General features: G+C 42.6%; 1 protein-coding gene across 1 annotated transcript; it reads left to right on the top strand.

Annotated features, from left to right (window-relative positions):
- The first annotated feature begins 8,178 nt into the window (after window positions 1–8,178).
- On the top strand, window positions 8,179–11,320 carry fen1.S (flap structure-specific endonuclease 1 S homeolog). Its single transcript, NM_001087515.1, is given in 2 exon segments — window positions 8,179–8,238; window positions 9,927–11,320. A coding segment is annotated over 1 exon segment (1,149 nt). The 5' UTR covers window positions 8,179–8,238; window positions 9,927–9,986; the 3' UTR covers window positions 11,136–11,320.
- The last annotated feature ends 1,989 nt before the right edge of the window (window positions 11,321–13,309 follow it).

The following is a 13,309-nucleotide window of genomic DNA, read 5'->3' on the forward strand; positions in this document are numbered from 1 at the left end:
ACTGACTGCTGACTAGATCACCCCATACGGAGACAAATTATCGTCTGTTCCACCAATATTTGGCGCGGGATACGTCTTATATCTTCTATCGGACAAGGACTGCACCACCCTTTGATTCCAGTAGGGGGAAGGTTGGACCTAAGCTACAACTATAACATCAACTCAGTACGGCCCGTCATCTAGACGGGCAAATCATAGTGAGTAGTAGGAAAGCACTCGCACACTTAGAAGCAGATTTATCAAGGGTCGAGTTTTTTTTTATGGTCAAAACTGTCAAATTCGACTAGGTAGTTATTCAAACTCGATTTGAGTTTTTCAAAGAATTCTAATTCGATTTTTGAGATTTATCAATACTCTAACCCAGTGATCCCCAACCAGCAGCTCGTGAGCAACATGTTGCTCCCCAACCCCTTGGATGTTGCTCTCAGTGGCCTCAAAGCAGGTGCTTATTTTTGAATTCCAGGTTTGGAGGCAAGTTTTTGTTGCATTAAAACCAGGTGTACTGCCAACCAGAGCCTCTTATAGGCTGCCAGTCAACATAGGGGCTACCAATAGCCAATCACAGCCCTTATTTGGCACCACCCAGGAAAATTTTTCATGCTTGTGTTGCTCCCCAACTTTTTTTACATCTGAATGTTGCTCACAGGTGAAAAAGGTTGGGGACCCCTGCTCTAACCCTTTAAGAACTCGAATTCGACTGTTCGCCACCTAAAACCTGCCGAATTCTTTAAGTCAATGGGAGAGGTTCAGGGAAGTTGTTTGCAGCCTTCCCGACATTCGAGTGGGCTCCGTAGAAAAACTCGAATTGAGTTTTTAAAATTCGAATCGAATTCAATTAGAGTTCCTATTCACCCGAGTTTAAAAAATATCATTGTTATAATAAATTGCGGTTGGTCGAATTTCGAGTTTATAGGAGTTTTAAAAAACTCACATGAATTTGACCCTTGATAAATGTGCCTCCCCATGTCTATAATGCGAGTAATCTTGGCGCTCAGTGATAGAGGATACAACAACCTCTCAGTCCATATAATGACAAAGGGGCGGAGTCCCAAATCATACTTCCGCATTAAAAATTTTGCAAGGGCTTGTAATGCAACTACACACCTTGGGGCAGATTTACTAGCTGGCAATTAATCGCCAGCGTCCACTTCGCACCCAGCGCAACACTTCGCCACACGAAAATTCGCTGGGACAACGCTTATATACTAAAGTTTGTCCTGGCCGATGGCGAATTTTCGCTAGCGTTACTTCTGCAATGCAAGCAAAGATGCGATAGCATTCATTTCTGCCTAGCGCAAATTGGCTAGAGTCTTGCGCTCAGGTTAATTTGCATACGGCGGAAAATTTAAAGTGTAATGGAGGTCTTTATGTTATCTAGTGCAGCAAATACATTACATTTCCACTGTGAATTAGACATGCCCAGGGAACCTTAATAAAGACAATAGAGTTGTTATAATTCCCTACACATGAGCTCACTGTATAGTTATATATGTTCCATATGTTAGAAAATGTAGGGGGAACCCAGTTACCCAAAAAAAATGTAAGGACTTATGCAGACTATCACTCTGAAAAAAAGGAAAAGACGCCAGCGTTTTTTGAACTTAGATGCTTTTTCCACTCACTGAATATGATGTAAATAACAGAAGAATGAGCAAGTCCTATCTACTCTATTGCACTTCTCCTGGTCTGAGCTGGCGATAGAGGTAACGTTCAGTAAAATCTGCATCTTGGTGAATTTGTGGAGTAACATCAATTTGCCAGAGCGATAGAGTGCGAATGAGCGCTAGCGTCTGTCTCCTTCACTTGCAAATTGGCGCCTGTTAGTAAATTGGCGAAGTCTCTACGGGCTCAGATTACACAGCAGATAGCAGATAAGCTCTGTAGAACATAATAGGGATGCACTGAATCCAGGATTCGGTCTTTTTCAGCAGGATTCGGATTCGCCCGAATCCTTCTGCCGGGCCGAACCTAATCCGAATTTGCATATGCAAATTAGGGGCGGAGAGGGAAATCATGCGATTTTTGTCACAAAACAAGGAAGTAAAAATGTTTTCCCCTTCCCACCCCTAATTTGCATATGCAAATTAGGATTCAGATTCAGTTCTATATTCGGCCCAATCTTTTGAGAAGGATTCAAAATAGTGGATTCAAAATAGTGGATTCAGTGCATCCCTAGAACATAATGGTGTTATCTGTTATCCACTATTTAACCTGTGCCATATGGTCTTTTTTCAATTTCTGCCATTGCTACACAGCAGCTTCTTTATATGAACTATAGTAGAGTTTCTGAAGCAAACACATCAGTTTTACCAGTGCAGGGCAACACTGCATTATATTTTCATTACTTTAAAACACATTTTTGGTGTTACTGTTCCTTTAATACACAGGGCCCTGTATGTTATTCCCCTGCAAAACCTCCCTGAGTGCAAGCCAATGTGACTCCTTACAACCCAAAAGAAAAAAAAACAATGCAAAATAGTAAAAGTGTTTTTATTGTAACTTGTGAGTTATTCACCACAATATGGAAATCTCCTTCGCTGCAATGATAAGAGCGGATGCAATAACCCACGGCCAGTACTGGTCCCCAGACACACAGTGAGAAAAAAACAAAAAAAAACAAAGCTCCCTCCTGGGAGAAACCTGAGGAGAGACAAGGAAGAGACCAGTTAAATATCTTGTCTTTCCTGAAGCTCAAAATAACTTCCCCAATACACACAACCATTGTAATGTGGATGAAGTCTGTGATTAATTTACCCTTTAAACAGTGTGCTACAGAGAATCTAAAAACGTTGCAATATACACTCATTACAGATTTTCTAGGGTCTTTAAAGGGGGGTGGTTCACCTTTAAGTTAACTTTTTTTTTGTATGCGATAGGGTGGCCGATTCTAAGCAACTTTTCAATTGGTCTTCATTATTTATAGTTTTTGAATTATTTGCTTTCTTGTTCTGATTCTTTCCAGCTTTCAAATGGGGGGGGGGGTCACTGACCCCATCGAAAAACAAATGATCTGTAAGGCTACAAATGGAGTTATTGCTACTTTTTATTATTCGTTTTATTAATCAGGCCCTTGTCTATCCATATGCCAGTCTTTTATTCAAATCAATGCATGGTTGCTGGGGTAATTTGGACCCTAGCAACCAGATTGCTGAAAAGGCAAAATGGAGAGCTGCTAAATAACTAAAAAAAAACCCAAATAATAAATAATGAAAACCAATTGCAAATTGTCTCGGAATATCACTCCCTAAAGCATACTAAAAGTTAATTTAAAGGTGAACAGCCCCTTTAAGGTATTTGTACAGTATGTGTATTGCTATTGAAAGCAGTGTTTCTTGTCCCTGGCAAACGTTATTTGTTTCCATTAGTTTTCATGCTATTAGCAGTCAAGCACCCCACACTGTAATGTTCAAGCAAATGCCAAATATAACTGCAAATGGTTAAAGGAGAAGGAAAGCTACCAAAGTAGTTTATTGCCAATCGATTAGCCACAATAGTGCAAGCTAGTGGTGTGTGGGCCGAACCAATACCTGTGAGTCGGGTTAGGGACGACCTCGCACCCCAATTTGCAGCTTCTGACTTCCAGTTTTATAGCCACGTGCCTGCTCACCCCACCCCTTTTGTGACGTCATCTGCAGGGCAGGTCTATAAGAGGAACCCAGAAGTCGGACGAGCACGGGTGGAGGGAAGCCGGGTCTGGGTCGGGTTTTACGCGACCCACACATCACTAGTGCAAGCTATAACACTATTTTTATTCTGCAGAATGCTTTACCATACCTGCGTAAACAGCTCTAGAAGCTCTATGTTTGTTTAGGATAGCAGCTGCCATATTAGCTTGGCGGGACATCACTTCCTGCCTGAGTCTCTCCCTGCTCACTGTTCTGGGCTCAGATTCCAGCAGGGAGGGAGAGAGAGGAGCAAACTGAGCATGCTCAAGCCCTAGCCCTGGAGGTTTAAGCTGAAAACAGGAAGTCTGATATAGAAGCCCATGAGTACACAATAGAAGGAAAATAATGTGGTGTTTCTTTTGAAAGAGGACTCAGAGCTGCATTACTTTGAGGGTTTACTGGTGTATTTATATAGAACTTTCTAATAAAGCTTACTTAGTTTTAGCCTTTCCTTCTCCTTTAAGTCACTGATGCAGCAAGCGTCCTCTGACGCTTTTCTGCTGGGTTCTAACACACCTCTCACTTTGAGTGACAGAATTGAGCATCCGAAGACCATTTCTGCCTGAGTTTAAGCTTCTACATTTCTCTCCATCCTGCACCTGAACAGAAGCGCATGTGGCACTCGTGAGTCACTGACAACAACCACAGGAGTGTGAAATGGCTCAGAGTCCATTTGCAATTTACACTGAGCTGTGCATGATGGTACATGTTTCCTGTATATGGGATTGGTACATTAATATTAAGCTCCAACAGGGCAGGCAATGAGATATAATCTCTGTCAGGTGTTGCGGAATATATCTGCGCAACATAAATAAAGTATAGTCATTGTAATAAAATATACATACTACTGATACATACAAAAATCTTTTTTTTTGAAAACTAAAAGAGTGAATGCACTTGCACTATTTGTAATTTTGTGAAAGATAGAACTGCTAATATATACAGTATATATATATATATATATATATATATATATATATATATATATATATATATATATATATTGTACTGTATTATATGACAACTAAAGTAGTTGTTTGACTATCATCATCAGCACGGACTATAGAATGAGACGGTATAAATCACTTAAATATATTATTATAAGTCAGTGAATCAATCTACTACACTATATTATTTTCTTTTTGTACTTTTTTTATTTTTCTGTCTTCTTTCTTCCCCGACTCCCCTCTCCCCACCCTTCTCCATGCGTCAAGCGCTGGTCTGTCTTCCATTGCATTGATGTGAGGTTTCTGGAGGAGAATTTTTTCAACCGGCTTTGTAAATGTCCCATAGCACAGTGCACGGCTTACCTGCTTGGTCACACATAGATCCCGACCCACAGCAGAAGAAATAGGACTCCGAAGCCCATAAAGAGAGAAGCAACAAGAGAGATGAGCAGCTCCTTGTACACATCTCGAGTGTATTTGGTGGACGTCACCTCATAGCTGAAAACAGTTGCTAAGGAAAAGACAAAGGCTTCACAAAGCTAAAGAGTATCATATGATATCACACTGATTACATTGAATAATCATATTTCTGTCACACCCAGTCATTACCACCTAAAGCCTCCAACTGCCAACTTTTATTGCAGCAATTAAAGCTGCCACCCCTATTAGTATGTAAACAAATAAGGCCTACAGCTCAGAATAACCTAGGCCTGCATTTAAAAAAATAATAATTCCAACTACCTCTAGGTGGTATATTTTTCCATTTGGAAAAGGATACACAAAGAACCAAGCCGTGAAGAACATTCCGATGGCTAACAGTACAACTGTCAGATGTGGGAACACTGCCGGGTTCACCGGGCTTGTGTATCGACTCATTGCTTCCAACTCCTGTGGGGTGAAAGGGAGAAAGCAATGATAAATACAGGAATGCATAATGGAAGCACATGAAGGATAGCCAACATAGCACATGATCATGCCCAAATCTAATACCAGTGTGAAGAGTCCTGCAGCGGGTCGGGTACCCGCAAAAACCTTTTTTGCTTAAATCTGTGACCAATGAGGTAAGACAATCAGGCTGAAACAATCAAATCAAACGGGGGACCCATGTTCATCCATTATCCGGGCTTTGCATCCCCACTCCAATAAAGTACTTGGCCGAAGCCAAACTTGCGCTCCCAGAATCCTCAGCCGACAAAACTAGTCATTTCCATCTGAGCTGCAATGCAAGGTCCCATGACAGCAGTAACAGTTTGCAGAAGCATCAGGCTATTGTTTCAATGCTTAGAAACATACTGTATACATGGTGACGGTTCAGCCCACTTCTAGGACTGTTTAAAAGGACACACAGTTATTATATATAATTTATCTCCTGACTATATAATAGAAAGAGGCCATCAGAGGAGGAGGTTAATTATTATAGCCCTGTATTATTATTATAGAACAGGCAGGCAGTTTGCACATGTGACATTTAAAGGGGGTTGTTCACCTTTGAATAAACTGCTAGTATGATGTAAAGAGTGATATTCTGAGACAATTTGTAATTGGGTTTAATTTTGTATCATTTATGGTTTTTGAGTTATTTAGCTTTTTATTCAGCGGCTATTTTTAGTAGTCTGGTTGCTAGGGTCCAAATTACTCTAGCAACCATGCGCTGATTTTAACAATAGCATGGAATATAAATAGGAGAGCCCTGAATAGAAAGATGAGTATTAAAAAGGAGCAATACCAATACATTTGTAGCTTTACAGAACATTTATTTTTTAGATTTGAAAGCTGCAAACAGTCAGAAGAAAAAGGCAAATCATTATAAAACTATATATAAAAAAAAAAAAATTAATGAAAACCAATTGAAATGGGTTTGAATTGACTATTCTATAACATAATAAAAGTTAACATAAAGGTGAACCACCCCTTTAATAGAGATGGGGGCAGGCTGAGGTCCTAGGGAAGCAATTGACTTAAATACAGGGAGGTAAGTGATATTGAGGAAAGTCACTGGGAAATGTGAGAATGCTTAAAGGAGAAGGAAACCCCCTGGGCGCAAACCCCCCCCCCCAGTGTTGCTTTCCCTCCCTCCTCCCCCCTGGCCTCTGTCCCGCTGGGCAAATGCCCCTAACTTGTTACTTACCCTTCTGCGCGGTTCCAGTCCACGGAGTTCACAGACGCCATCTTCTTCCACGCGATCTTCTTCCTGCTTTGACCGGCGCATGCGCAGTAGGAGCATTTCGCCGGTACGGATCTACTGCGCATGCGCCAAAAGTCACGAAGACTTCGTGACTTTTGGCGCATGCGCAGTAGATCCAAAGCAGGAAGATCGCGTGGAAGAAGATGTCGTCTGTGAACTCCCTGGACTGGACCTGCGCAGAAGGGTAAGTAACAAGTTAGGGGCATTTGCCCAGCGGGACAGGTAGGCCAGGGGGGAGGAGCAGGCACGTTTCAGGGGCTGCTGCCGCCTGAGGCAGCAGCCCCAATGCCGCCCCTCCTCCTGCTCCGCTCTTCTAACTACCAGCGTCGGAGCGGGTGGAGGAGGGGCCGCATCGCTAGTGCAGTGAGCGCTATTGCGCTCGCTGCGCTAGAAGAGCCGAATTTCCGTTTTAAAAAACGGAAATTCGGCTCTTAAAGTTACCAGAGGCGGCTTTTTGCCGCCCCTGGTAACTGGCCGCTCCGTGCCGCCTGAGGCAAGATTCTCACCTTGCCTCATGGCCGGAGCGGCCCTGGGGAGGAGGGAGGGGGAGCAACACAGGGGAGGGTTTTTGTGCCGAGGGGGTTTCCTTCTCCTTTAAGAGGGACGGGAGACTGGGGTACAGAGCCCAAAATCTGGTAACTCCCGACTTCTACACAAGTCAGTCCCATTGCATGCTGGGTATTGTAGTCTTACATTCAACTTGGCTGTCGGCAAATTGTTAAACAAAAACTACATTACCCAACATGCATTGGGAGACACAGGCGTGGCATATTAGGGCAAGAAAAAACTTTGTCTGGTTTCCAAAGTACAAACAGTTATTTTTATGAGTTTCCTCGCTGCACATATTGGGCTACATTTGGGCTACTGTTGAAGTGACTCTTGACTGGTTTTGTACATTAGACCTGTCACAATTGAGCCTTATTAAAGCACAAGAGTGACAGTTACCCACCTGTGCATTATTTACAGTCATTAGAATTATATTTCACATTTGTACAACACACACATATTTAGAGAGAGCTAAAAGGTAAAGCTGTCCGCCGACTCACCATTGCTTCGCTTACACCTATCCTGCTTCAGCCACGTCTTTCTCTGCTTCTCTTCAGGGAGGGGTGAGAGGTCACCGCAAGGCGCACTGGGAAATGACGCGGCACCCTCTCACTGGCTGTTGGAAAACCGATTCCTGGCAACGTTCGGCCGCTTCCGGTACAATGCCAACCACAACATGGCGTTGACGGCCATGTATCCGGCGGCTTCCAACCAATGACACTTTATCGGTGTGAAGTTGTCTACCCAATCACAGGGTTGCTTTTTTCCTCTCCATGTCTCAGCGTGACTTTGCAGACGGACCAATAGGCGATTGTGCAGCAAGTTGCTTGCGGGGAAAAACGCGGGAAAAGAAGTTACGTCAGGTAGAAGCCTACGAAGGTTTGGAAGGCTCAGGGTAAGTGTTTTGTGTGGGTCTTTTGCCCTGTAGAATGAGTTTGACCTGTTCTAATTTACCGGGCCGTGTGAGGCGGCTGTTCTGTGTCAGAAACTGAGGGAGATTTCTTCTGTAAAGGGGTCGTTCGTGGCTTATAACATGGACTCTGTGTACATTTCAGGTACACAGAGGCCCACACAGCCCACTAAATAGTGACTTTCTATGAAACCTTATTGCAGCCCCTCTGGCATTTGCCACAACCCACAGATTGCCAGTCCGGGCCTACTAATTGGGACGACTCCCCTGCACCCAAGTGAGACTCCATTCCACCCTGTTATCCTGGTAGGCCTGTAGACCATTAATAATTGAGTATATCCAGGGCTCAGTGTCCTTCTCAGCCAACAGGATTTTCTGTCTAAAGGTGGCCGTACACGGAGAGATCCGCTTGTTCGGCGACGATATGCCCACCTTGAGGTGGGCAATATCGGGCTGATCCGATCGTCGGCCCTAGGGCCCAACGATTGGATCGTAATGAACGGGAACGGGCGGTCAGATCGTGGGACCACATCAACGAAAAGATGCGGCCGCTATCCGACAGGATTTTTAGTCCCATCCGAAAATCGGCCAGATCTTGATCAGGGAAGCCCGTCGGGGGGCCTACGAGCCAATAAACTGCCAACTCGGTCTGTCGGCAGCTTTTATCGGCCCGTGTATGGCCACCTTTACCCAGCTGAAGAGCCGCAATCCGATATCAGTTGGGGAGGAAGCCTGTACTGGTTGCTAGGGTCCAAATTCCCCTAGCAACCATGCATTGATTTGCATAAGAGACTGAAATATGAATAGGAGAGGCCTGAATAGAAAGACGAGTAATACAAAGTAGCAATAACAATAATTTTGTAGCCTTACAGTGCACTTGTTTTTATATGGAATCAGTGACCCCCCCCCCCCCATTTGAAAGCTGTAGAGTCTGAAGAAAAAGGCAAATAAAAAACTAAAAAATAAATAATGATTGCAAAGTTGCTAGGAAATGGACATACTAAGTTACCTAATAGGTGCAACACCCTTTTAAAAATGACCTTTCCTTTTAGCTATAAAATGTATACACATTTCCATTTATGGGCAGGGGCGCGCCGCCAATGAGGCAAGTTGAGAAACTCGCCTCAGGCGGCAACGCCAGCGAGGTATCCAGGGGCGGCAAAAAGCCGCTCCTGGTACTTTTAAGAGTCGGATTTCGGTTTTTTAAACCGTAAATTCAGCTTTACTATTGCGAGAGAGCGCAATTGCACTCTTCGCAATAGTGTTCCTGCCGACGAGAGGGGCGGCATTGAAGGAACCGCCTCAGGCGGCGCATTAATTACAATGGGCGATGTTTATGGGTTGGCCTATCACTTACTCACCCATCCTCTTATTTGGTTAAGGCATGGTTAGTACCTTGAAAATCTCATTTTAAATATATCTCTAGAGTCTAGACAAACTTGCATTCTAGAGACATCATTCGATCTGAAAAATTGTATTTTGTCTTTATTAGAGCCTGGGGCTGTAAATTCTCCTTAACCTACAGAAGCAGTCCTAAATTTTTCTTGACTTTAGTTTTTATAATTTTTTGAGACTTTCAGTGTTTGGTATTTGTAGATCTGTACACACATTATCGTTATGTCCTTGCACTGAAGTGTTATCCATATGGTATATATATTTTTATTTTTTTAAAGGCTTTCTCTGCGACCGCCCTTGTTGAACTCTGCATCTTCCTTCCCTTTTGCCAAGTCAATATGGGAATTCACGGCTTGGCCAAGCTTATCGCAGATGTGGCGCCTGCAGCTATCAAAGAGCATGATATAAAAAGTTACTTTGGTCGAAAAGTGGCCGTTGATGCTTCTATGTGCATTTACCAGTTCCTTATCGCTGTCAGACAGGATGGCAATATGCTGCAGAATGAGGAAGGCGAAACCACAAGCCATCTCATGGGTATGTTTTACCGTACCATTCGCATGTTGGAGCATGGCATCAAACCCGTTTATGTGTTTGATGGGAAGCCGCCTCAGATGAAGTCAGGTGAACTAGCCAAACGCAGTGAGCGTAGGGCAGAGGCAGAGAAGTTGCTTGAAGCTGCCGAGGAGGCTGGAGAAGTGGAGAACATTGAGAAGTTCAATAAAAGGCTTGTCAAGGTCACCAAGCAGCACAATGAAGAGTGCAAGAAATTGCTTAGCCTGATGGGTATTCCTTATGTGGATGCACCCTGTGAAGCTGAGGCCACATGCGCTGCCTTAGTAAAAGCAGGAAAAGTGTATGCTGCAGCAACTGAAGACATGGATGCCCTGACCTTTGGCACTCCGGTGCTGCTTAGGCACCTCACAGCAAGTGAAGCTAAAAAGCTGCCTATTCAGGAGTTCCATCTAAACCGCGTTTTTCAGGACATCGGCATCAATCACGAACAATTTGTGGATCTCTGTATCTTGCTCGGAAGTGATTATTGTGAAACAATCCGTGGCATTGGACCCAAAAGAGCCATTGACCTGATACGCCAGCATAAGACTATTGAAGAGATCATCGATAACATTGACCTCAAGAAATACCCCATTCCAGAGAACTGGCTGCACAAGGAGGCCAGGCAGCTTTTCTTGGAACCAGAAGTGATAGATGCTGACATCACTGAGCTGAAGTGGACTGAGCCTGATGAAGAGGGACTGGTGGCCTTCATGTGTGGGGAGAAGCAGTTCAGTGAAGACCGCATACGCAATGGGGCCAAAAAGTTGGCCAAGAACCGTCAAGGCAGCACGCAGGGCCGGCTGGATGACTTTTTCAAAGTGACTGGATCCATTAGCTCAACTAAAAGGAAAGAGGTAGAATCCAAAGGATCCACTAAAAAGAAATCCAAAACTGGAGGTACCCCGGCAGGAAAGTTTAAGAGAGGTAAATGAACGAGTTGGGTTTGGGGAGTTATCAAGAACTGATGTGTAAGCGCTAAAGCCCTGAGAATATGTTGGCGTTCTATTAAAAAAAAAAAAAAAAAGATAAACTTTATCTTTAAATAGGTAACGTTTGAATGCTAATGTTTGTGTGTTATGTTAATTGAAATAAAGAGAAACCAACTTTTGTCTTAGAATCTTTCTGGCAAGGTGACAAAGTAGTGAATTTATATTGTACATGTGGACACCAGCCCCTCCTGTAGAGCTAAAGGGCACATATACCCACCGACGCCACTTAAAGGACCCGTCACCCAGAAAAAATATTCAAAATCCTATTTTATCACATTAGCCAATCAAAATGAACTTTAATTACACTATATAAATAATTTGAATCTTGTTTCCTTCAGTCTGGGATTTCAAAATTGTAGCAGGCAGGAGCCATTTTGTGGACACTGTTATTAAGACAAGCCTTCTATCATCTCGGAATCTTGTTTGTGCACCAGAATGGGGGACCCGATGTCCATCCCCATACCCTGGCTACACAATTAAATGGTGAAGAGAACGGGGGAATGTGTGGAGAGCAGTGACATCTAGGAAATGCTGAATGGAAAGTGAAAGTAATTGTCTGCCCCACCTCTATGCCACTGGCATAGAGGAGTGGCAGACAAAATTTGATTGACAGCTGAGATTTTTAAATGAGCTTACAACAGCTATGAATGCTTTAATAAAAAATAGAAATTGGATTTCATGTTTAATTTGAAAAGGACTTTTATTATACAGATTTTTGTGTCTGGGTGACAGGTCCACTTTAAATGAGAAATAAAACCTAAAAATGAATGCCATATTTTATATACTGAACTTATTGCACGAGGCTAAAGTTTGAGCTTGTCAATAGCAGCAATGATCCAGGACTTCAAACTTGTCACAGGGGGTCTCCATCTTGGAAAGTGTCTGTGACACTCACATGCTCAGTGGGCTCTGATTGGCTGTTGAGAAGCTAAGCTTAGGGCTCATCACTAATTATCCATCAGAAAATGAGCTTCCCTGGCTGTAATATAAGATGATGCTACAGGTTTGCAGATTATTCAATTCTGATGCTAATTGCTCTGGTTTCTGTGCTGCCATGTAGTAATTATGTGTATTAATTACTAATCAGCCTTATATTGTGACATTTCTATTCTATGTGTACTGTATATTGCGAGTGGATAAAAATGCACAAGAGACAAACTATTTTAGGAAGTGTATTTTCAATTAATGTCTGAGATTTAAAGAAAAAATTGACTCTGGAATGCAGTACAGGTATGGGACCAGTTATCCAGAATCATCGGGACCTGGTGCTTTTCCAGATAATGTATCTTTCCATAATTTGAGCTTCATACCTTAAGTCCACTGGAAAATCATGTAAACATTAAATAAACCCAACTGGTCCTGCTTCTATTAAGGATTAATTATATCTTCATTTGCATCAAGTACAAGCTACTGTTTTATAATTACAAAGAAAAAGGAAATCATTTTATTTTTTGGATGTCTACCCTAAGCCAATAAAAGTGTGTGCTACAGTTTTTCTTTGATTTCTATCTTTTTCTGTACTTCTTTTCTCCTCTTCAATCAACGTTTTCATCAAAGTACGCTGTTCTTCTGAGCAATGTCTGGAACGAGCCATTTTCAGAGAGAAATGCACTATAACCAACATGCGCAACATTTGCTCTTTCCTTCCTTAAATAAGGGCCGGAATCGACACCTGTTTTTTTCACAGAATGAATGCCCTCATTAATTGAACTCCACTCTGCTATTATTTGGGACAAACTATAATTATTTGGAACAAGCCTCAATGGATGATTCAATGACACAGAATCAGCAGCAAGTCATGACTGTTGGGTCTGTTGGTTTTCTATTACTCTGCTACACCTACTAGTAGATTATTTGCCATGTAGAAATATAAGTTCTACCAAAAAACAGTGATTGATCAGGTTAGTGAGGTTGGACTGATATTATTTTGAACACAACTATGTATATGTACTATTCTGAAGAGTTCAGAAGACATTTTTTAGAAATGTTCCCTCATATTCTGAGTTTTCTAAAATTGAATAAAATGCGTAAATGTAAAGTAAGGGTCAGGGCACATACTCATATTCGAGGAGATTAGTCGCCCGTTGACAAATCATCTCTTCTTCGGGTCGACTAAT

This window comes from Xenopus laevis, chromosome 4S, assembly GCF_017654675.1.
Source record: "Xenopus laevis strain J_2021 chromosome 4S, Xenopus_laevis_v10.1, whole genome shotgun sequence".
In the NCBI taxonomy this organism is placed as follows: Eukaryota; Metazoa; Chordata; class Amphibia; order Anura; family Pipidae; genus Xenopus; species Xenopus laevis.